Source organism: Salmo trutta, chromosome 12 (genome assembly GCF_901001165.1).
Source record: "Salmo trutta chromosome 12, fSalTru1.1, whole genome shotgun sequence".
Lineage (NCBI taxonomy): Eukaryota > Metazoa > Chordata > Actinopteri > Salmoniformes > Salmonidae > Salmo > Salmo trutta.
In genome coordinates, this window is record NC_042968.1 from 77,890,167 (window position 1) to 77,916,449 (window position 26,283).

The 26,283-nt window shown below is 43.5% G+C and overlaps 1 protein-coding gene across 5 annotated transcripts in view; it reads left to right on the forward strand.

Moving 5' to 3' along the window:
* The window catches only part of LOC115204240 (gamma-aminobutyric acid receptor subunit alpha-3), a 139,024-nt gene that overhangs the window by 20,831 nt on the left and 91,910 nt on the right, over positions 1-26,283 (forward strand). For 4 of the 5 annotated variants that reach the window (XM_029769642.1, XM_029769641.1, XM_029769645.1 and 1 more), the window contains one exon: positions 10,232-10,338. In XM_029769642.1, the coding sequence (XP_029625502.1) occupies positions 10,253-10,338 (86 nt within the window). In that variant the 5' untranslated portion in view covers positions 10,232-10,252. Of the gene's footprint in view, positions 1-10,166; positions 10,339-26,283 lie in introns of those variants that run through there. The other variant, XM_029769644.1, reaches the window with a different exon arrangement.

Below are 26,283 nucleotides of genomic sequence, written 5' to 3' on the forward strand. Positions count from 1 at the left end.
TTTATGTGGATCTCTGTCCTCCTCATTAGCGAGAGTTTGTTTTCAGGATATGAATCATTTGTTTGTGGTGCAGCCTTTTGCCTTTTAGGCATGAGGTACACTATATATACAAAAGTATGTGGACACCCCTTCAAATGAGTGGATTTGGCTATTTCAACCATACCCGTTGCTGACAGGTGTATAAAATTGAGCACACAGCCATGTAATCTCCACAGACAAACATTGGCAGTAGAATGGCCTTACTGAAAAGCTCAGTGACTTTCAACGTGGCACCATCATAGGATGCCACCTTTCAACAAGTCAGTTTGTGAAATTTCTGGCCTGCTAGAGCTGCCCCGGTCAATTGTAAGTGCTGTTATTGTGAAGTGGAAACGTCTAGGAGCAACAACGGCTCAGTCACGATGTGGTAGGCCAAACAAGCTCACAGAATGGGACCACTGAGTGCTGAAGCGCGTAGCGTGCAAAAATGATCTGTCCTCAGTTGTAACACTCACTACCGAGTTCCAAACTCCCTCTGGAAGCAATGTTAGCACAATAACTATTCGTTGGGAGCTTCATGAAATGGGTTTCCATGGCTGATCAGCTGCACAGAAGCCTAAGATCACCATGCGCAAAGCCAAGCATCAGCTGGAGTCATTGGAGCAGTGGAAATGCGTTCTCTGGAGTGATGAATCACGCTACCATCTGGCAGACGAATCTGGGTTTGGCAGATGCCAGGAGAACGCTACCAACTGTAAAGTTTGGTGGAGGTGGAATAATGGTCTGGGGCTTTTTTTCATGGTTTGGGCTAGGCCCCTTAGTTCCAGTGAAGGGAAATCTTAACACTACACCACACAATGACATTCTAGATGATTCTGTGCTTCTTCCAACTTTGTGGCAACAGTTTGGGGAAGGCTATTTACATTTTAGTCATTTAGCAGACACTCTTATCCAGAGTGACTTACAGTAGTGAATGCATACATTTCATACATTTTTTTTTTTCTGTGCTGGCCCCCCGTGGGAATCGAACCCACAACCCTGGTGTTGCAAACACCATGCTCTACCAACTGAGCTACAGGGAAGGCTGTAGCTCAGGCTATGTCCTGTTTCAGCATGACAATGCCCCTGTGCACAAAGCATACAGAAATGGTTTGTCGACATCGGTGTGGAAGTACTTGACTGGACTGCACAGAGCCATGACCTCAACCCTATCGAACACCTTTGGGATCAATTGGAACGCCGACTGCGAGCCAGACCTAATCGCCTGACATCAGTGCCTCACTAATGCTCTTGTGACTGAATGGAAGCAAGTCCCCGCAGCAATATTCCAACATCTAGTAGAAAGCCTTCCCAGAAGAGTGGAGGCTGTTATAGCAACAAAGGGGGAACCAACTCCATATTAATGTCCATGATTTTGGAATGTGATGTTTGATGAGCAGGTGTCCACATACTTTTGGTCATGTTGTGTAACAACAACAGTATGAAGGAAATGTCTTTGTGAGCCACGGCCATTGGAAAGGCTGCAGTCGATTGTTCACTCAGCCTTCAGTCACTGAGGCACCCAGCAACCTTGTCTTAGACTACAGATAAATGTATCAATGACATTTAAGACTGTTAGATATAAGATATGTGAGATGATGACCACAATGCGAGCAGGTCTTGCTTAAATAGGAAGCAGTAGATGTCATGACATTAACAGACGCAATTTTCTGTCAGACATTATAGGGCAAGGAATTGTTATTTCTGGCTCTGGAGGGCTGGCATCCTGTGGCTTTTATGGATAACATAAAATCTCTGACGTCTAACAATCCAGAATTACTTGTAATATAGACCCATTAATAAAAACGCTGAGAGAGAACGATTAAACAAAGTCATTTGGCGCTCAGCTGGAATGAACATGGGGGATGCCCCCGTCTAAAGTGTTTCAGCCCAGGAGGAATGCATTCATCAGGGACACAGACACGTTTGGGGATGGGACAGACCTGCAGAGATGCGTCCCGAGTGAGCACTTGAAAGAGCTCAAATCTTTAACATCTGTTTAACCATCCTCAGATCATTTGTGTTCCTCAGCTCTTGTAACAGAGAACATTTGCTAAATACCCCTGAGGAAGATCTGTGTTTGATCCTCGATCTGTAAGGCTGCGAAAGGGATTGGGGGATGGGATGAGGGGTCTCACTGTCATCCATATAAAAGGACGAGAGGCTGTGAACTACTACACAGCTTCTGTAAGCGGTTAGCTGTATGAGCTCAGCTGACCCACAGAGCAGATCCACGGTGTGAGAACAGAGATGTGATGCCGGCCAGTGGTCTGGCCACCACTGACCCACAGAGCAGATCCACGGTGTGAGAATAGAGGTGTGATGCCAACCAGTGACCTGGCCACCACTGACCCACAGAGCAGATCCACGGGGTGAGAACAGAGGTGTGATGTCAACCAGTGGTCTGGCCACCACTGACCCACAGAGCAGATCCACGGTGTGAGAACAGGGGTGTGATGCCAACCAGTGACCTGGCCACCACTGACCCACAGAGCAGATCCACGGTGTGAGAACAGGGATGTGATGCCAACCAGTGACCTGGCCACCACTGACCCACAGAGCAGATCCACGGTGTGAGAATAGAGGTGTAATGCCGAGTTTCCCAAATGTTCTTTGTCCTTTTAAAGCGGTGGAGCTCTGATGGACAGACAGCCCCGCTGGTACTTTCATTCATTTATTCCGTATTTTACCAGGTGAGTTGACTGAGAATACATTCTCCTTTACAGCAACGGCCTGGGGAAAGTTACAAAACATCATCAAAATGCATAGTTAACATACAAAATATACTGTATAAGCAAGCAAAAAAACACAAGCACAATCAAATAAAAACACAAGATCAAGGTCCTCAAACAGCCATCTGGATTGTCTCAGAGGCACCAATTCATCCGATTCATCCATTCCACAAGCAAGGTCGATCTACGAGACTTCCAAGAGGTACAGCATGCTTTCTAATACAGTGACGTGTGCTGAAACTATCGCCTGTAATAAAGCATAGTTCGCTATGATAAACTGTGTGGTATTTGACTATTGACAAATGTGGCCATGGAGATAAAGTGAGCTGAGGTTTTTGACCTTTCTCTCTGATGGTTTGACAGGTGCCGGCAGGGAGATGTCTGTTTAAAAAATGTTTTAAAAAATGAACACAAACACCCGCGATTGAGAGAATTGAGCCTTGCCGCTCTTTGGCAGGACTACACATACCAAAGCAGATTTTTCCACACCTTTAGAAGATGATTGAGGTGTCAGAAAACACTGTGTTGAATTATTTCTCCTTTTCAGAGGAGGTTTGTGACCATATGTGGCTTCTCGGTTGGCTTGTCATGAAGGAATCTGGCATCAACTGATCTTACAATCAGAGAGGTGTAGACACAGACCATGAAGTATTAGATAAACACTTAACCACCTTCTCAGAAGTAACTTCTTATTGTTACAGGGGCTTTGCACTAGTGCCAGAATCTAGAACAACTAGAATAGATCAATAGGGTAGATGAAGTATTTTGTATTTACAATGCTGCTTCCACCTCCCATCTCAAAGAGTAGTAATAACTCTGTCTCCACCTCTCCCCGCCCACTCCTCCCATTTCCTCTCCTCTACCCTCCTCTCCCGCCTTCTCTCTCTCTCTCTCTCTCTCTCTCTCTCTCTCTCTCTCTCTCTCTCTCTCTCTCTCTCTCTCTCTCTCTCTCTCTCTCACACACACACGAGACACAGTTGAGATGCAGTTAATTTTGAGCTGGAATCTGGCTGCTTCATATCCCATCAGTCCCTTTGCTCTGGATAACGTCTTGCCTTTGCCAGTAGCGTGTATACATGTACCGATAAATAAATTAAAATAAGAAAATCATTTATCTTTCGTTTCTCTGTTTCATAATTTTCCGTCAATTCGCAAGTGACTGAATCTCACCGGAGAAATCAGAGCGAGGGATACAGCGCTCCTCTGTCTCAGTATGTATAGCCCATGTATCTGATGCTGTCTGGAACAAAAGAGTATAACATGTTGCTGCCGTAGCATTTGATTGATTGATGCCAGCAAGCATTTGGCCTCCCTTGATAACATTTTTATAAAATAATTAGCCAGCATTGAGCTGAGCTCAACTGTGGGTTGTCCTGGCACAGCAAAACGCCAACCAAGGGAGGCCAGTTTGGATTTGGCTTCACACCAATCAAATCACATCCTAAGCAGAACGTCATCATTGTCAGACACCCGTGTCTGTTTCTGGTCTGCTTGTGTTGTTGTCCTGCAGTAGCGAGTTTGCTAAATTGGTTCTTTCCTAAGCAATGGATGGAGATGTGGATTTGGACTTGTAGTTTTGACTTAATTCTCTATACAGGCCAATGATTATGATGGCAAATCTGATCTTACCATAAATTCATATATTGTGCTACAGTCCTGAGACGATTGAAGTTCAATATGTAGCCTACAGTAGATGTACAGTTGAAGTCAGAAGTTTATATACACCTTGGTAAAATACATTTAAACTCAGTTTTTTCACAATTCCTGAACTTTAATCCTAGTTAAAATTCCATGTCTTAGGTCAGTTAGGATCACCACTTTATTTTAAGAATGTGAAATGTCAGAATAACAGTAGAGAGAGTGATTTATTTCAGCTTTTATTTATTTCATCACATTCCTAGTGGCTCAGAAGTTTACATACACTCAATTAGTATTTGGTAGCATTGCCTTTAAATTGTTTAACTTGGGTCAAACGTTGCAGGTAGTCTTCCCCAAGCTTCCCACAATAGGTTGGGTGAATTTTGGCCCATTCCTCCTGACAGAGCTGGTGTAACTGAGTCAGGTTTGTAGTCCCTCCTTGCTCGCACACACTTTTTCAGTTCTGCCCACAAATTTTCTATAGGATTGAGGTCAGGGCTTTGTGATGGCCGCTTCAATACCTTGACGTTGTTGTCCTTAAGCCATTTTGCTACAACTTTGGAAGTATGCTTGGGGTCATTGTCCATTTGGAAGACCTATTTGCGACCAAGCTTTAACTTCCTGACTGATGTCTTGAGATGTTGCTTCAATATATCCACATAATTTTCCATCCTCATGATGCCATCTATTTTGTGAAGTGCACCAGTCCCTCCTGCAGCAAAGCACCCCCACAACATGATGCTGCCACCCCCGTGCTCCACGGTTAGGATGGTGTTCTTCAGCTTTCAAGCGTCCCCCTTTTCCCTCAAACATAACGATGGTCATTATGGCCAAACAGTTCTATTTTTCTTTCATCAGACCAGAGGACATTTCTCCAAAAAGTACAATCTTTGTCCCCATGTGCAGTTGCAAACCATAGTCTGGCTTCTTTATGGCGGTTTTGGAGCAGTGGCTTCTTCCTTGCTGAGCGGCCTTTCAGGTTATGTCGATATAGGACTCGTTTTACTGTGGATATAGATACTTTTGTACCTGTTTCCTCCAGCATCTTCACAAGGTCCTTTGCTGTTGTTCTGGGATTGATTTGCACTTTTCGCACCAAAGTACGTTCATCTCTAGGAGACAGAACGTGTCTCCTTCCTGAGCGGTTTGACGGCTGCGTGGTCCCATGGTGTTTATACTTGCATACTATTGTTTGTACAGATGAACGTGGTACCTTCAGGCGTGCTCCCAAGGATGAACCAGACTGGTGGAGGTCTGCAATCTTTTTTCTGAGGTCTTGGCTGATTTCTTTTGATTTTCCCATGATGTCAAGCAAAGAGGCACTGAGTTTGAAGGTACCTAAGTGTATGTAAACTTCCGACTTCAACTGTATGTAGCCTAGTAGGCTCACGTTAACTAGCTAGCTAACTTAGCTGGTTCATTTTTGCCCATGCGAGGAAGTTAGGCTAGCAAACATTTTAACTAGGTAGCCTATGACAACATAAACTAAAAGCATACTGTATGACAGAGTCATAGACTGTTTTGCCAACATGAAAGAGAGGAGGATGGCGTTGGCATTCAACTAGTCTACAAGTAGGGTGAGTCAACATGTATTTCTTGTTTGACTTGCGCATGCACGCAATCTCACACACACGTACACGCACACACACACACAGACAGAAATCCGTTCCATGGACAGCCACATGATATTTAGCAACATTGATTGGACAAAATGTGTTTGTTTTCATTTTGATTTCAGTGTTTTAAACTAAGCATATACTGTATATAGCCTTGTTGATTTGATGTTTAAATGTTGAAGTGTAAATCATGCAGGAATAGCAGGGGCAGTGCTCCTGTTGTCTTTGTGCTAACTTGCGGTAACACCGTCGTTCTAAATCACTAGTTGTTTCGTAGACTGTCGAAAACAGTAACTTGCTTGACAATACTGCATGTCATATGACTGTTTTTTACATGCGATATTTGCTTTGTGGACTTCACCGGACAGATGTTGTTTTCCAGTTTTGTGATGAAACAAATGTATGTGGAGTTGAATTTTTTCCGTTGCTGTGTAACTGAGTCAGGTGTGTAACTGAGTCAGGTGTGTAACTGAGTCTTTTTGTTGTCATGGCCTTATTGTATACTGTATCAAGGTGGCGTATGAAGGAATGGGTTATAGAGCCAACACAATTATCACAATGGAAGTTGTAATATGGCTTTTTTACTGGCTTGGCTTCCCCAGTGATTTTACCCACGCACCACTACTGTTTTCAACAAAGGTCCACCTGTCTACATTTACAGTGTAAGCAACGCAGTATTTATGTTGTGACATTTATATGGTGGCGTTTCGTGACAATTTTCTTTACGTCAAATAAAAGGCATAGATACTCTCCAGGCTTGGCTTAAAGGGCAATAGTTTTTTTGTTTAGCTTTTCAGTGTTGTTGCCAGTACCTCAGTCCCTACAGTCTTTATGTTTGTTCGAAGTGTATTCATGTGTGGGTGATTCCATTATTAATCCTTACAAAGCCCCTATATCGTTGGTTGGTGTGTCTGAAGAAACAGCAGTTTTACAAAGTATCCTCTTAAGGAGAAAGCACAGGGACTCCCTAATGCTGCAGCCTGCTGCCTGGGTGAAGCTCCAATCAGAGCTTCGCTGCCTGCGTGAGAGGAATTACTCAGTATTTATGCTCCATAGCTTTTGTGCTGCTGCATATTGGGCAGAAAAGCAAATAAATTCCCTCGTCTTCACTGCTTTTGGCTCGCGCAGCAAGGAAACAAATTGGACTTGTTTCATCTGAAATTTAAATAATTTGCTTTTGTTAGCGAGTCCAGGTTTTCCTCCAAGTGCTAAAATATTCATATTAGTTTGGTCATCATTGCATCTAAAACTTGAGTTGCTCAGAGCTGACAGTAAAGGCTATGTTTGTCATCATTCTCAGTAGGACTCAGTACTACAGTATTAACAAGCATGTATAGGAAGGTGACTACAAAGGTTAAATCCCACCAGGGCAGGTTACTACACCTGTAATATTTTGAAGAGCTTTGGCACTTACCATGGGTTGGGACATTAACATGACTTATTTACTACATACAATACAGTATGGAAGGCCCAAAGCTTCCATGACTAATAACCTGTAGTTTCATACTGTATATATCTACTCAAAGCCTAGCATTTTGGCTCAGTATCTCTCTGTCGTCATGGCCATAGAAGAACATCAAACCATTTGTCTGTCTGTCTGTCTGTCTGTCTGTCTGTCTGTCTGTCTGTCTGTCTGTCTGTCTGTCTGTCTGTCTGTCTGTCTGTCTGTCTGTCTGTCTGACAAAGCTTGTCATGAGGCCAGAGCAACAGGAAATCAATTTAGATCCAGGTCCCTCAGGACACCTGCCAGTGAATTATGTGTTTCACTAACTGTTTTCATTCTGCTTTCCAGGACTGGACATACATATTGATCAATGATGCTAATTCACCTTAACATTAGTGATGGGGGGGAAAACATCAATACAGTTGATGATGATGATTGAGTGGGTGCTTATACAGTGTTTGTCCTATTCACACATGTACAAGTGTGTATTATACCAATGTGTGAATTGGAATTGTATTTTTTTGCATATCCCAACTACCTAACACACCCTCGGAGAGTGGGGTCATGGCCAGGGTCCACCATTATCAACAGCAAACCTGGAGCAGTTAGGTGTTAAGTGCCTTGCTCAAGTGCACATTGACAGATCTTCCACCTTGTGGGCTCAGGGATTTGAACTAACAACCTTTCAGTTACTGGCCCAATACTCTAACCGCTAGGCTACTTGCCGCAATATTATTTTAGACAATATTATATTGATACTTTGACTCCATGTATCAATTTGTAAAATATATATATATTGTCTAAAATAATATTGCAGAAAGTAGCCTAGCGGTTAGAGTGTGCATTTGGAAAGTATTCAGACCCTTTGACTTTTTCCACATTTTGTTACGTTACAGCCTTATTCTAAAATGTATTAAATCGTTTTGTCCCCCTCTTCAAACTGCACACAATAACCCATAATGACAAAGCAAAAAAACTTTTTTTGAATTTTAGCAAATTTATACAAAAAAAAATTTGAAATATAAAATGTACATAAGCATTCAGACCCTTTACTCAGTACTTTGTTGAAGCTCCTTTGGCAGTGATTACAGCCTCAAGTCTTATTGGGTATGATGCTACAAGCTTGGCACACCTGTATTTGTGGAGTTTCTCTTCTCTGCAGATGCTATCAGGCTCTGTCAGGTTGGATGGGGAGCGTCGCTGCACAGCTAGTTTCAGGTTTCTCTAGAGATGTTTGATCGGGTTCAAGTCCGGGCTCTGGCTGGGACACTCAAGGACATTCAGAGACTTGTCCCGAAGCCACTCCTGCGTTGTCTTGGCTGTGTGCTTAGGGTCGTTGTCCTGTTGGAAGGTAAACCTTTGCCCCAGTCTGAGGCCCTGAGCACTCGGGAGCAGGTTTTCATCAAGGATCTCTCTGCACTTTGCTCCGTTCATCTTTCCCTTAATCCTGACTAGACTCCCAGTCCCTGCCTCAGAAAAACATCCCCACAGCATGGTGCTGCCACCACCATGCTTCACCGTAGGGATGGTGCCAGGTTTCCTTCAGACGTGACACTTGGCATTCAGGCCAAAGAGTTCAATCTTGGTTTCATCAGACTAGAGAATTTGTTTCTCATGGTCTGAAAGTCCTTTAGGTGCCTTTTGGCAAACTCCAAGCGGGCTGTCATGAGCCTTTTACTGAGGAGTGGCTTCCGTCTGGCCACTCTAGCATATAGGCCTGATTGGTGGAGTGCTGCAGATAGTTGTCCTTCTGGAAGGTTCTCCCATCTCCACAGAGGAACTTTGGAGCTCTTTCTGAGTGACCATCGGGTTCTTATTGGTTCTTATTGTTGAACCCTGACTTCACAACACATTTCCCAATTGGGACATTAAAAATAACTCGAGGGGATTCTCCCCCGATTTCTCAGTTTGGCCGGGCAGCCAGCTCTAGGAAGAGGTGGTTCCAAACTTTTTCCATTTAAGAATGATGGAGGCCACTGTGTTCTTGGACCTTCAATGCTGCAGAATTTTTTTGGTACCATTCCCCAGATCTCTTCCTCGACAAAATCCTGTCTTGGAGCTCTATCGACAATTCCTTCAACCTTATGGCCTGGTTTTTGCTCTGACATGCACTGTCAATTGTGGGACCTTACATAGACAGGTGTGTGCCTTTTTACAATTCATGTTTAATCAATAGAATTACCACAGATGGACTCCAATCAAGTTGTATAAACATCTCAAGGATCATCGATGGAAGCAGGATGCACCTGAGCTCAATTTTGAGTCTTATAGCAAAGGGTCTGAATACTTATGTAAATAAGGTATTTTTCTTTTTTTACATTTGCAAAAATTTCTAAAAACCTGTTTTTGCTTTGTCATTATGGGGTATTGTGTGTAGATTGATGAGGATTTTTTTTTTCAATCAATTTTAGAATAAGGCTCTAATGTAACAAAATTTGGAAAAAGTCAAGGGGTCGGAATACTTTCCGAACGCACTGTGTATATATACAGTACCAGTTAAAGGTTTGGACACACCTACTGTACACATTCCAGAATTTTTCTATATTTTACTATATTCTACATTGTAGAATAATAGTGAAGGCATCAAAACTATCAAATAACACATATGGAATCATTTAGTAACCAAAAAAGTGTTAAACAAATCAAAATATATTTTATATTTGAGATTCTTCAAAGTAGGCACCCTTTGCCTTGATGACAACATTTCACACTCTTGGAGGTCCTTGGCAATTCCCAGCCCTAATTAACATGTACATCTGTCCATCCTTCTCTCTTTTCTGCAGGGTTTTGGGCCATAGTTTGATATGGCTGCCACTCTCCAGAAACTTGCAGTACTCGTGTCGGGCATATGGATCTGCCTCCTGCTCCTCAACCCCTTTCCACAAACCGGGTAGGATGACTCATAGTTCACTCCCTTCTCTCCCCTAGCTCTCTTCCATTTCCAGCCACTCGCTCTTCTCCACCTCCTCCTCCCTCCCGTCCTCTTCTGTCCCCCATTTTGAAGCTCTGGGGATGTGTTGCAGCTAATACATTCATTAATATGGCCCTAGTACTGTAGCCAGGCTTCATGATCCGCAGAATGCCATTTCGAGGCAGACGTGGCCCAGTGTAAATAGCTATTGGATTTCTAGTGGTAAAGCGAGGCTCAATAAACCTGGAGGAAGGGAAGGGAAGTCTGGCCTGCCGACAGAGCAGAGGGGAGACCCGAGGGAAGGCTGGCCTGCCGACAGAGCAGAGGGGAGACCCGAGAGAAGGCTGGCCTGCCAGCAGAGGGTATACCCGAGAGAAGGCTGACCTGCCGAAAGAGCAGAGGGGAGACACGAGGGAAGGCGAGAGATTGCTTAGCCTAAATTGCCTTTCCATGGGGCCAGTTAGCTTTCACTTCCTATTAGCAGCACATGGCACTGTAAGAAGGTGTACAGCCAGGAAGTTCTTGCCAAGACATAGCCATAGACAAGGCCTAAGATCACTGCATTATTCCTACCCCAGTCCATTCCCCCAGTGCAGTGTGCTGCATTCTCTAGCCTTGTGTATCCATTGAAGACCATTTTAAACTATGGGCAAGGCTCCCTAGCCTATTCCAACCTTTTTAGAACACTGTTGCTTACCCTCGCTGACCCTTACACAATCAATTAACACCTACCCCTCTCAACTGATTTGTTAGTCACCTCCCATTATCCACCTATTCCATTAGTTTGCTACAGAGAGATTTCTCTCCATCCATCAAAGAGAGTAAAATGAGTCATACAAAGCTTTACAGCTGTCAAGCTTCAGAACTAAAACATCACCTAGATGTTGTTATAAACACTGTATTATTGATTGTATAACTTCAATCAAAGGTTATTTAGGGATTACCAGGTAATTCAGGGTGTTACAAAGCCATTTTATAAGATCAATCCCACCATTTCTGTATTGTCCATGATAGTATGCCTTGTTTGTTATGCACATCATTTACAGTATATTATATGAAAGCACATGATAACGTTACATTTTCTACACACTCTTATCCAGAGCAACTTCCTAATTAAGTGCCTTGCTCAAGGGCACATCATCAGATTTTTTCACCTAGTCAGCTTGGGGGTTCGAACCAGTGCCCTTTTGATTATTGGCCTAACGCTCTTAACCGCTAGGCTACCTGCCGCCCATAAATAATGCTTAGAATGTGTTTTATAGTATAATTGTGTGTGCAGTTGTGTGGTTACAGGCACACAGACGCATGATGACTGCCTTTTTGCTAATACTACAATCAGGGTAATCTGTCACAGAAATACATTGATTGAAATCTCTCTTTCTCCACCCTGGCCTGCACTTGAGGGACTGGGAGCGCACCCACGGGGAATCATATGGGGGAGTGGAGGAGGGGGTTGAGGGTGAACGAGGTTGCAATCTAATTCGGCACCATAGGCACACACACACACACACACACACACACACACACACACACACAATATTCACGAGGAGTGGAGCAGTGATTCATTTTGTACTGTGTCAGCATAGAGTGAAAAAGAAAGATGGACCGGATCTGATTTAATGTGACATAACAGACCCTCTTTCTCACTATACCTTTTCTCATTCATATACACCCTTCAAGTAAATTCAATCGTTTCCGTCTCCATTATTTGGTTGAATTGCTCTTGGGAAAATGTAATATTCAACCTTATTTTTCTGGCAGTCCAGTCCTGTTTGCATTGCTGATTTTTGTGTGCATGTAAAAAAAAAACTAATCTCATATTGATGACAAAGCTATAAAATTTGCATACAACGTTCTAAAAAATGCACGATGATGGTTATGGTGATGATGATGAGGATAAGGATGATAATAACATTGATAATGGGGGATTGTTCCAAACTGCAGAACTGCAGTTCTAAACTCCAGTAGCTCAGTTATTACCTCTGCATAACAAGTAGTGCCGCTTCTTGTTACTTGGCTATGTAAATAATTCAGATGATTTAAAAAAACAAAACAAGCCCAAACAGAATAAACAAGGCATTTTAAAGAGACAAATTGAGGCCGTGCAATGGCTTGTTTCATGGCTCTGCTCACTTTGTTGTCCTAAATACATTTCTGGTGACTTAAGTGACAAACCTAAAGTCCTGTTTATTCCAACGACCCATTTCTCTCTCTCAGTATCAGAACGGGCCCCTCTCTGTGTAACTGTGAAATACTCTATCTGGTCTTTGATAAGCCTGCCTCTCTGATCCCCCACTCTTTTGTTGCGTCCTCTATCTCCAACTAAGGTTAATTTTGACTCTCCCTGGGACGTATCAATAAACCTGGGTATTTAGTATTACGTCCTAATGCAGTTATGTGGAAGTGGAGCCGGAAAATTTGAGGAAAGGAGTGAAGGCACTATGAGGCATGCAGAGCTTCAGAGCTGGCATTAAGGTTAGTCCTGCTTTGTTAAAAATAAAAACATGTTCAAGCATGTCTTAGCTGAGATTAGATGTGTTTAACATTATTTAGCTGGCATCGCCTTCATTCTCAAATTGGATCATATATGTTACCAGATATTAATAAGCGTAAATCGAGAGTGTGCTGCATGCTGTGTACTCGTTCTGACATCTCAAGAAGGCAGAGAAAGAGAAGTAATAACAGCATTTATTAGTTTCTCTCACTTCCCCTCCTATCCTTCCCACTCTCTCTCTCTCTCTCTCTCTCTCTCTCTCTCTCTCTCTCTCTCTCTCTCTCTCTCTCACACACACACACACACTTCCCCTCCCATCTCTTTCTCTCTCTCTCTTTCTCTCTCTCTCTCACACACACACTTCTCCTCCCATCTCTCTCTCTCTCTTTCTCTCACTTCCCCTCCCATCCATCCCATCTCTCTGTCATTCTCTCTTTACTCTGCTCCTCTCCCATCTACAGTTTCTCTCTCTAATGGGCTATGTCCTTGTGTTTTATAGGATCAAAGCTATCCTGTTCAGTGCTTTGGCAGTCCATGGGAGCCTCGAAAGCATCCTAAAATGTGTCTAAATAACTGCAGACACTTCCACCCTAACTCTGGGCCAGGGGCATAGAAATGAATATTTTCTGGGGGACTGGGGTGGATTAAGTCAAAGCATACTCTCGGTGCATACCAACGAGACGACCTCAATCACTTGAAAGACAGCACAGTGCACGTAAGCAGCGTCCTTGCACTGCAATCTTCACTCAGCAAATTGTATTTATTAACACATGGTGTACGTGAGGCTTTGCCTGCCCCGTTTTAGGTAGGAAGTAAAGGGAAGCAGGGCCGTGGGTTATTGTGATGTGGTGTCTGTCTCGGGAAATGTAGATCTGAACGGAAAATGTAAGTGCACAGGCGTACCAGCCATGACCAAGTTTGTAAGTAATCCTTTTAGACTTCAGAGTGCTTATACCTCCAGAGTATCTCTTCACATCAGCAAAGCTGTCTCTCCCTGAGTCCTGCCGCCTCCCTGATGCCCACTGATACCATCGCCAGGCTCCAAATCGGCAACAGTGCAGGCAGGAGACATTGCTAATGGATAAAGTTGTCACAGACAAATCCCCTATATTAGGTTCTGTCACTCTGCATCCCCTCAATCCCTCACTGCACACGCTCGTTGGTAGGCAGGGCTTGATTAAACTATTATTCACAACAATCCATCTTTTACATATAAATGAGCAGCCTGTTGTCTTACAACCTCGCCTCCAATCCACGCCCTCCGCAGCGCAATCACAGGCTAACGAGTGTGAACAGTCAGACCCTTTTCTGTTGTCTGTTTTGTTTGGAATCTGTTTCAACTCCACAGGACAAAGTGACACTTAATCAATGGCTATGAGGGGGAAGGTGCTGTACGTCCACTCCAGCTATTCCTGCGTATTCATCGCCTCTGAAGTTCCCCAGCTCCTCTCCCTTTCTCACCCCAACTCCCATCCCATGAATAATGCATGTAAGGGAAGGGCTCACTTTGAGATGTGATTTGGTGGACAGAGACCATTCTGTCAACGATACGGTGGAATTGTCAAGGTTAATGTGTTACAGGGCTGAGCCAGGGTTATGTATTCACTTGGTGAGCTTCTCTGTTTGCGGTTGGATGACTTGGCTGCCTGTCGGAGATTCTCTTTTTCAGCATTAAGATGGAAATGGAGAAAATATGAAGCAAGGTAGGCTAGTGTATGTACAAATGTAAAACACAGCAGGTAGCATACTGTAGATATAGTACCTGTATGTGTCAATATCATGATATGCAACACCAATGATCTTATTACATCTTTACATCACAAATACTATGGTGACAAGAATTGCCCCATCTTTCCGTTTTGTTGCAGATTAAGAGTTGGGAATAGAATGTGGAGCACATCGTAGATAAACATATCACTGTTAGGCACCACCCTCATATAATCCACAGGGAACATTTAATTCATGAGATTTAACAATCTCAAATTCTCTCATATCTCCCCAAGTTCTCCGTCCTGCTCACAGTTTATTGATCTCTGGGCTAATTACCAGAATTTCAGATGGGGTAACTAACAGCGGCATTGTGTTGATATATATTGAGTAATTGATCCGTCAGCTTCAAAGTTCCTAATTGGTGAATAGTCCCAGCAGGCATCTGTGAATCAGATTAGAGTCGCAATGGATCCCCCAGAGGGTATGACTGCACTGTGAACACAGAGAACTCAATCCTGCTCCAGAGCAACTGGGGATGGATGTCCGTCTCCTTACTGAACGGTAACGTGAGTCAGCTCAATGGCTGATTCAACACCTTGCATGCTGCAGAGAATGGCTATGCCATGTTAAACTGCCATGAAATTGAGCTGCATTAGTCATTGATCCCTTCTTAATCTGACAAGTATGATTTCACAGACATTGAACATTCTTTTACTTTATTTTCTCCTATAGACACTATTTTGTGACATTATGTTTTCAGTCTCATGTGGTGTGTTTTCTCTAATTTCACAGTGGTTTGGTACAAGCCACTCTGGTTTTGTGATACACTGTGAACTCCTATGTTGGAATGCACAGTTTTTGGTATGATCCAGCACACCTCCAGATCCACACAGCCCTGCTGATATCCTACCAGGACTCACATATGATTCCCATCTGAAAGCCAGTCAATGAGCCCAGTCTGTTGGAGCATGCTCTGCTTGACAATTATCCTGCAGCACCTTGTCTGTTGGTATGCCAACATGCCTCATTGGCTTGACCACAAGGGAATAGCCGGAAATAAGTGAAGCATCAATACCAAGTGTCTGTAGAACAGAGAGCTTCAGTAAAGCATGAACGCATTTCTCTGGGAAGTGAGTCAGTTAGACAATGTTCACTTAACAATCGGGGCTGTTCCATAAAAGGTGCAAAGTTTCACTGAAATAATTATGAAGCCGAAACAGGAGAAACGAATATGAAGAAAGTCCTTTCGGAGTTACATTCTGCCTTAGTAATACGTTAGTGATAATTATCCCAACAGAAGAAAAAACGTATTTTATGCGTGCTTATGTACAATTATTAATTGATACTCTGCTCAGTAGATGTTAATTTAGTCAAAGGCACTAAACCAAGGACACATCGCACTTTAATGTTTGAGGGACAAAAACAAACAAAACACTCCGCTGTAGATCAGAGTCATTTGTGAGTGCAACATTTTCTTTTTAAACCTCCCTGGGGTGTTATTTCACCATGCTTGTCTGACTACAGTATGGCTGTACCATCTGTATGTTGTCTGCTTTGACAGGGGCTGGTCCTCTCGCTTTGTTTAGTCACCTTCCAGGGCCTGACTAGGATTGTCAATTGGAGGCATATCCAAGCTCTTGGGCCCTAACCCTATTTTACCCTGTCACTTCTGGGGAGTGGGTAGCTACTGGAATGGGGTTGTGGTCAGAGGATATTGTCTGTTATTAAGTGAGAGAGGTTACATGTTCCTCAGAGGCCCCAGAGTTCAGATCCAGTGTGTTTGACTGCTGGCCAGACTGTGGATGGCTGGAGCAGCAGCAGCAGCTGCTGGGCAGAGAGGGTTCTGGTTTGGCTCAACACTCAGGCAGATCCAATAGACAAACCATGGATTTCTAGATTGGGTTTGAGCCATAGGGCTTCTGGATCAGTACACTGGGTCAGTCCACTGTTTCTGAGTCGTATATTGGCCAATGGTGTACTTTAGGGTGCAAGCTGCCAATACGTCAGGCACTAAACCACGTTTACTAGATCTGCTCTGTGTTGAGGCTAGAGAACGCCCTCATTAAACATGCAGAGGAAGATTGAAGAGCACCTTCTAGCAAGTGACATTTACTTGCGTTTGGCAGGGTGATCAGATTCTGATTGCCAAAGCAATCAAATTGAGGTTTTATTCTAAAGAGTTATTGATCTAAGCCCCAAGTTTATTTTGGATCACGCAATTTTAACATTTCCTAGCTCATTCACTTAAACATGCTGTATGAAGAGCTAGATATATTGTATTAAAATTGCCTCCAACACCCAGAGTATGTGTATGACAGGGTTAGGCAACAAGACTCCACCGCTGTCTGGACAGATGGGGACACATATGTTTGCCGTCTATCAGTGAGACATGATTTTATGTTCCTGTGACTCATTCACAACATCCCACAGACACGACCCATGTCAGTTTGGTCATGGCAAGATAAACACATTTGTTTATGTTTTATAAAGCTGCTTGTTTAGCGTGATGTTTGTTCCAGTTTCCTGGATAGCTTTATAGAAATCAGCAGAGCTGTTTTTCTATGGCATCTGATTCTGTAGCTGGTTTTTGGAGAAAAGGGGAAAGCAAACAAATGGTTTTAGTCGCTGCTCCCTGGTAGATGTGACGCGCCAGCAGAATGGAGCAGGGAGTAGTATAATCTTATATTAGCTGTTTTCTGGCTCTATGTATTTGTACTCCTTTTCTGACTCTTTCCTTTTCTTTCTCACCCTCTCCCTCACTCCCTTTTTTATAGGAATTTAAACTCACTCACTGTAAACTCTGAGTACTTTTTAAGATTCAGTGGTTGACCGTTGCATTCCTCTGTCTGCAAGGCCAGAGAGGCAACACGAGCAGAGCTTCATAAGGACTCCTAATAAAAGTCTGAGCTGAGTTTTCAGAGCAGTGAGTCCTCTTCAAAAGAAGGCGCCCAATACTCATCAAGACCTCATTAGCTTCATGTCGATCAAAGAAGAATGCACAGAAATGTTGGTCATCATTAGTAGGCTGAGACTTAGCACCTGTCCCCTGAGTCAATCAAAGCTGCATTAGCAACCATTGTTCAACTTGTTCCTTTTCTCTCCTGGACACCTTATCTCCTCTGAGCACAGACAACTGGAAGACACTGAAAAGACAGGGCAAACAAAATAAATCTGTTATATTGTGAAGCCACTAAATGTTAGCAGGCATGTCATATGATATGCTGCATACCAGTATCTATAGGTTGGAGGTGGGCTCAGCTGAGGAGGTGTGTGAGGGTGTTGGGTAGGGAGGGGGTTGCCCTTGGTGGTGATGGGTGGCAGTAGGGGATAATTACTTGACACATTGGAAATAATTAACAAAAAAACTGAGCAAACTAGAACGCTATTTGGCCCTAATACCTGACCACTGAATACCTGACCACTGTGACTGACCCAAAATTAAGGAAAGGTTTGACTATGTACAGACTCAGTGAGCATAGGCTTGCTATTGAGAAAGGTCACCGTAGGCAGAACTGGCTCTCAAGAGAAGACAGGCTATGTGCACACTGCCCACAAAATGAGGTGGTACTGAGCTGCACTTCCTAACCTCCTGCCAAATGTATGACCATATTAGAGACGCATATTTCCCTCAGATTACACAGACCCACAAAGAAAACAAATCCAGTGTGCAATCACAGCAGCAAGATTTGTGACCTGTTGCCACAAGAAAAGGGCAACCAGTGAAGAACAAACACCATTGTAAATACAACCTATATTTAGTGGCAAGAAAAAGTATGTGAACCTTTTGGAAATACCTGGATTTATGTATAACGGGGTGGCAGGTAGCCTAGTGGTTAGAGTGTTGGACTAGTAACCCGAAAGATCAAATCCCTGAGCTGACAAGGTAAAAATCTGTCGTTCTGCCCCTGAACAAGGCAGTTAACCCACTGTTGCTAGGCCGTCATTGAAAATACAAATTTTTTCTTAACTGACTTGCCTAGTAAAATAAAAAATGTATTTGCTCATAAAATTTGATCTGATCTTCATCTAGGTCACAACAATAGACATACACAGTCTGCTTAAACTAATAACACACAATTATACGTGTTCATGTCTTTATTGAACACACTGTGTAAACATTCACTGTGCAGGGTGGGAAAAGTATGTGAACCTAACTGGTTCACCCTACTTTGGCAGCAATAACCTCAACCAAGAGTTTTCTGTAGTTGCGGATCAGACCTGCACAACGGTCAGGAGGAATTTTGGACCATTCCCCTTTACAAAACTGTTTCAGTTCAGCAATATTCTTGGAATGTCTGGTGTGAAATGCTAGAGGTCATGCCACAGCATCTCAAAACCGGGTTGAGGTCAGGACTCTGACTGGGCCACTCCAGAAGGCGTATTTTCTTCTGTTGAAGCCATTCTGTTGTTGATTTACTTCTGTGTTTTGGGTCGTTGTCCTGTTGCGTCCCCCAACTTCTGTCGAGCTTCAATTAGAGGTCAGATAGCCTAACATTCTCCTGTAAAATGTCTTGGGAATTCATTTTTCTGTCGATGATAGCAAGCTGTCCAGGCCCTGAGGCAGCAAAGCAGCCCCAAACCATGATGCTCCCTCCACCATACTTTACAGTTGGGATGAGGTTTTGATGTTTGGGTGCTGTGCCTTTTTTTCTTCACACATAGTGTTGTGTGTTCCTTCCAAACAACTCAACTGTAGCTTCATCTGTCCACAGAATATTTTGCCAGTAGCGCTGTGGAACATCCAGGTGCGCTTTTGCAAACTTCAGACGTGCAGTTTTTTTTGGACAGCAGTGGCTTCTTCCGTGGTGTTCTCCCATGAACACCATTCTTGTTTAATGTTTTACGTATCGTAGACTCATCAACAGAGATGTTAGCATGTTCTAGAGATTCCTGTAAGTCTTTAGCTGACACTCTAGGATTTTTCTTAACCTCATTGAGCATTCTGCGCTGTGCTCTTGCAACCATTTTTGCAGGACGACCACTCCTAGGGAGAGTAGCAACAGTGCTGAACCTTCTCAATTTATAGACAATTTGTCTTACCGTGGACTGATGAACATCAATACTTTTAGAGATACTTTTGTAACTCTTTCCAGCTTTATGCAAATCAACAATTCTTAATCTTAGGACTTATGAGATATCTTTTGTTCGAGGCATGGTTCACATCAGGCAATGCTTCTTGTGAATAGCAAACTCAAATTTTGTGAGTGTTTTATAGGGCAAGGCAGCTCTAACCAACATCTCCAATCTCATCTCATTGATTGGACTCCAAGTTAGCTGACTTCTGACTCCAATTAGCTTTTGGAGAAGTCATTAGCCTAGGGGGTTCACATACTTTTTCCAATGTACACTATGAATGTTTAAATTATGTATTCAATTTAGACAAGAAAAATACAATAATTTGCGTGTTATTAGTTTAAGCACACTGCGACCTGGCCAAGATAAAGCAAAGCAGTGCGACAAAAACAACACATGGGATAAACAAACGTACAGTCAATAACACAATAGAAAAATCTGTATACAGTGTGTGCAAATGAAGTAAGGAGGTAAGGCAATAAATAGGCCCTAGTGGCGACGTAATTACAATTTAGCAATTAACACTGGAGTGATAGTTGTGCAGATGAGGATGTGCAAGTAGATATACTGGTGTGCAAAAGAGCAGAAAAACAAAAACAAATATGGGGATGAGGTAGGTAGTTGGTTGGATGGGCTATTTACAGATGGGCTGTGAACAGCTGCAGCGATCGGTAAGCTTCTCTGACAGCTGATGCTTAAAGTTAGTGAGGGAGATATAAGTCTCCAACTTCAGTGATTTTTGCTATTCGTTCCAGTCATCGGCAGTAGGGACCTGGAAGGAACCTACCAGGTACAACCCCAAATCCGTAAACATGGGCACCCTCATAGATATCATCCTGACCAACTTGCCCTCTAAATACACCTCTGCTGTTTTCAACCAGGCTCTCAGCGATCACTGCCTCATTGCCTGCGTACGTTATGGGTCCGCGGTCAAACAACCACCCCTCATCACTGTCAAACACTCCCTAAAACAGTTCGGCGAGCAGGCCTTTCTAATCGACCTGGCCCGGGTATCCTGGAAGGATATTGACCTCATCCCGTCAGTAGAAAAAGCCTGGTTGTTCTTCAAAAGTGCCTTCCTCACCATCTTAAATAAGCATGCCCCTTTCAAAAAATGTAGAACTAAGAACAGATATAGCCCTTTGTTCACTTCAGACTTGACTGCCCTTGACCAGCACAAAAACTTCCTGTGGTGCACTGCACTAGCTTCGAATAGTCCCCGCGACATGCAACTTTTCAGGGAAGTCAGGAACCAATATACACAGTCAGTTAGGAAAGCAAAGGCAAGCTTTTTCAAACAGAAATGTGCATCCTGCAGCACTAATTCCAAAACGTTTTGGGACACTGTAAAGTCCATGGAGAATAAGAGCACCTCCTCTCAGCTGCCCACTGCACTGAGGCTAGGAAACACAGTCACCACAGATAAATCCACAATAATAGAGAATTTCAATAAGGATTTCTCTACGGCTGGCCACGCTTTCCACCTGGCTACCCCAAACCCGGCCAACAGTTCTGCTCACCCCGCAGCAACTGGCCCAAGCCCCCATCGCTTCTCCTTCACCCAAATCAAGACAGCTGATGTCCTGAAAGAGCTGCTGCAAAATCTGGATCCCTACAAATCAGCTGGGCTAGAAAAATCTGGACCCTCTCTTCCTAAAATTATTCGCCGCCATTGTCGCAACCCCTATTACTAGTCTGTTCAATCTCTCTTTTGTATCGTCCGAGATTCCTAAAGATTGGAAAGCACCCGCGGTCATCCCCCTCTTCAAAGGGGGAGACACTCTAGACCCAAACTGTTACAGACCTACATCTATCCTGTTGTCCGGACCTCTGGCAGTCTCTATGGGGGTGCCACAGGGTTCAGTTCTCGGGCCGACTCTTTCCTCTGTATGTATCAATGACGTCGCTCTTGCTGCTGGTGATTCTCTGATCCACCTCTACGCAGACGACACCATTCTGTATACATCTGGCCCTTCTTTGAACACCGTGTTAATAAACCTCCAAACAAGCTTCAATGCCATACAACACTCCTTCCGTGGCCTCCAACTGCTCTTCAACGCTAGTAAAACTAAATGCATGCTCTTCAACCGATCTCTGCCCGCACCCGCCCGCCCATCTAGCATCACTACTCTGGACGGTTCTGACTTAGAATATGTGGACAACTATAAATACCTAGATGTCTGGTTAGACTGTAAACTCTCCTTCCAGACTCATATTAAGCATCTCCAATCCAAAATTAAATCTAGAATCGGCTTCCTATTTCGCAACAAAGCCTCCTTCACTCATGCTGCCAAACATACCCTCGTAAAACTGACTATCCTGCCGATCCTTGACTTCGGCGATGTCATTTACAAAATAGCCTCCAACACTCTACTCAGCAAATTGGATGCAGTCTTTCACAGTGCCGTCCGTTTTGTCACCAAATCCCCATATACTACCCACCACTGCGACCTGTATGCTCTCGTTGGCTGGTCCTTGCTACATATTCGTCGCCAAACCCACTGGCTCCAGATCATCTATAAATATTTGCTAGGTAAAGCTCCACCTTATCTCAGCTCACTGGTCACCATCACAACACCCACCAGTAGCACGCGCTCCAGGAGGTATATTTCACTGGTCATCCCCAAAGCCAACACCTCCTTTGGCTACCTTTATTCTTTATTAACTTTTGTGAGTGTAATGTTTACTGTTAATTTTTTATTGGACTTTTGTTTATTATCTATTTCACTTGCTTTGGCAATGTAAACATACAGTGCCTTCAGAAAGTATTCAGACCTCTTGACTTTTTCCACATTTTGTTACATTACAGCCTTATTCTAAAATGGATTAAATAAACAAAACTACTCAGCAATCTACACATAATACCCCATAATGACAACGCGAAAATAGGTTTTTAGAATTTTTTGCAAATGTATTAAAAATACATTAAAAAATTGCTCATATTACAACCCTTTGTTATAAGTCTCGAAATTGAGCTCAGGTGCGTCCTCTTTCCATTGATCATCCTTGAGATGTTTCTACAACTTCTCTGGGTTCACCTGTGGTAAATTAAATTGATTGGACATGATTTGAAAAGGCACACACCCGCCTATATGAGGTCCCACAGTTGAATGTGCATGTCAGAGCAGCATCATGATGTGGGAATGTTTTTCAGGGGCAGGGCCGGGGAGAATGGTCGGGATCGAGGCAAAGAGAAACGGAGCACAGTACACGCTCGCTCCATTTCGCATACCGCCCCATCAGATCCACAGATGACGCAATCTCAATCGCACTCCACACTCCACACTGCCCTTTCCCACCTGGACAAAAGGAATACTTATGTGAGAATGCTGTTAATTGACTACAGATCAGCGTTCAACACCAGAGTGCCCACAAAGCTCATCACTAAGCTAAGGACCCTGGGACTAAACACCTCCCTCTGCAACTGGATCCTGGACTTTCTGACGTGCCGCCCCCCAGGTTGTAAGGGTAGGCAACAGCATTTCTGTAATGCTGATCCTCAACACTGGGGCCCCTCAGGGGTGCGTGCTTAGCCCCCTCCTGTACTCCCTGTTCACCCACAACTGCGTGGCCAAGCACGACTCCAACACCATCATTAAATTTGCTGACGACACAACAGTGGTAGGCCTGATCACCGACAGTGATGAGACATTCTATAGGGAGAAGATCAGAGACTGCCAGGACAACAACCTCTCCCTCAATGTGAGCAAGACAAAGGAGCTGATTATGGACTATCGGAAAAGAAGGGCTCAACAGGCCCCTATTAACATCGACAGGGCTGAAGTCGAGAGTCGAGGGTCGAGAGTTTCAAGTTCCTTGGTGTCCACATCATCAACAAACTATCATGGTCCAAACACACCAAGACAGTTGTGAAGAGGGCACGACAACACCTTTTCCCCCTTAGGGGACTGAAAAGAGTTTGCATGGGTCCCCAGGTCCATAAAAAGTTCTACAGCTGCACCATCGAGAGCATGCTGACCGGTTGCATCACCACCTGGTATGGCAACTGCTCGGCATCTGACCGTAAGGCACTACAGAGGGTAGAGTGTACGGCCCAGTACATCACTGGGGCCAAGCTTCCTGACATCAAGGACCTATATATTAGGTGGTGTTAGAGGAAGGCCAAAATTTTTTTCAATTACTCCAGTCACCCAAGTTATAGACTGTTCTCTCTGCTACCTCACGGCAAGTCTAGGACCAAAAGGCTCCTTAACAGCTTCTACCCCCAAGCCATAAGACTGCTGAACAATTAATCAAATGGCCACCCAGACTATTTACATTAACCCCCCCCCCCCCCCCCCCCCCCTTTGTTTTTACACTGCTGCTACTCGCTGTTTTATATATATATTTTACATTGGTAACCAGTGTATAATAGCAATAAGGCACCCTAGTGGTTTGTGGCTAATATACCACAGCTAACAACTGTATCCAGGCACTCCGCAATGCTAAATCTTTTTTTTATTTAACCATGCAAGTCAGTTAAGAACAAATTCTTATTTTACAATGACGGCCTACCCCGGCCAAACCCTCCCTTAACTCGGACGACACTGGGCCAATTGTGCGCCGCCCTATGGGACTCCCAATCATGGCCAGTTGTGATACAGCTCAGGATCAAACCAGGGTCTGTAGTGACACCTCAAGCATTGAGATGCAGTGCCTTAGACCACTGCGCCACTCGGGGGTCACTAACAACCCTTAGTCGTTGTATATTGGCCATATGCCATACCCACTCGGGCCTTATTGCTTCATCATAGCAGTCAAATGAGTAAACATTTCCATTGATGAAAAATTATCTGGCGAGTTCAAGGACAAATTATATTTTCTCTTCCTACATATTTAAATTAGTTTATTATGTAGTTCATAGTTCGCAATAATTTATTATTTTGATGAAAACCGCATTTTGCTTCGAATGTGGTTACAAGTTACGTCGATATTCCTTAGTTGGCTCGATAACGTTATGGAAAAATTGTTTATTGTATAAATGTAGCAACTCCTTTCTTGCTGTGGGATAACAAAATTGGGCTAGTTTTCAGGGCTTTTGGGTGGGTTTTGAGTGGTCATTGTACTGAAAATGTTATCTAGACCTGGCAACCATGAGCGCATTTGTTGTTCCTCAACCACAAGACACTTGCTTTCACTCTGAATGGTCAATGCAGCTCATGCAACAATGTTGATGCTTCTTAATATAAATCGTTCTAGCGTTCTATAATTACACTATTAGTTTGTGTTTCTTACATCTGCAAACAGCTAGTTTGTATTTTCATTGCAAATTGGGCCTAAATCTTGTTAGCCGCTTATTGTTAGATGCTAATGCTAATCGCTAGCTAGCTAATACATGTACTGAGTAAGAGCAAACGTAATTATCTATACAGCCTGATAATAACAGTGATGGTGTAGACTTATATCAGCATGTTTGTGCAACAGTATCTTCTAAATCAAAGAGGAATACACGAAGCAAGAATATGTTAGCTACATAAAGTAGCTAAGAGAAAACATTCAATGTAGCCAAAGAATATAGGGTTGCCTAGGGAGAGAGAGAGAGATGTGGGAGGTTGAGGGAAGCTTCCTGAGGTACCCACTTTGGATGCAGAGGGTGTATACGTAGCCCCTCTTTAAGCTCAAGGAAATGAATTAGATGTCGGTGGAGTTATACACAGTGCAGCTCTTTTTCTATCCTCTCTCTTTCTCTATTTATCAATCAGACCTGCTTCATTTTCAGTAGAGGCCCCTTTGGCTTTGACTGGCGTCTGAGATGATTGGATATGAAACACAAATAGTAGTTCATACGTCAAGGTGCCACACGCACGCAGGCGTGGATACACACACACACACACACACACACACACACACACACACACACACACACACACACACACACACGTACAACAGTGATGTTCTTGTTTCAATTCTGTCTGTCCTGCTGTCATCATTAAAGTTTCCTTTTCCTTTTTGACATTGTCTTAACAGTGCTGTTAGTACTGGTACACTGACAAGGAGATTTCAGAGGTACAGCCAATGTACCCATCCCTTTAAATAACACAATTCCTAGTCCGTCTGCCAGTTGAGGACTTGTGCATGTTAATCCCCAAAGTGTACTATGTAAACGGTAGATATAACTCTATAATGTGTTTGAATGTACAGTGACATGCCCATGTATAGTTGTACACTATATATACAAAAGTATGTGGACACCCCTTCAAATTAGTGGATTCGGATATTTCAGCCATACCCGTTGCTGACAGGTGTATAAAATTGAACACACAGCCATACAATCTCCATAGACGAACATTGGCAGTAGAATGGCTTTACTGAAGAGCTCAGTGACTTTCAACGTGGCACCATCTTAGGATGCCAGCCTTCCAACAAGTCAGTTTGTCAAATTTCTGCCCTGCTAGAGCTGCCCCGGTCAACTGTTGTTGTGAAGTGAAAATGTCTTGGAGCAACAAGGCAGGCCACACAAGCTCACAGAACGGGACCGCCGAGTGCTGAAGCGTGTAGTGCGTAAAAATTGGCTGTCCTCGGTTGCAACACTCATTACCAAGTTCCAAACTGCCTCTGGAAGCAACATCAGAACAAGAACAGTTCATCAGGAGCTTAATGAAATGGGATTCCATCGCCGAGCATCCGCACACATCACCATGCGCAAT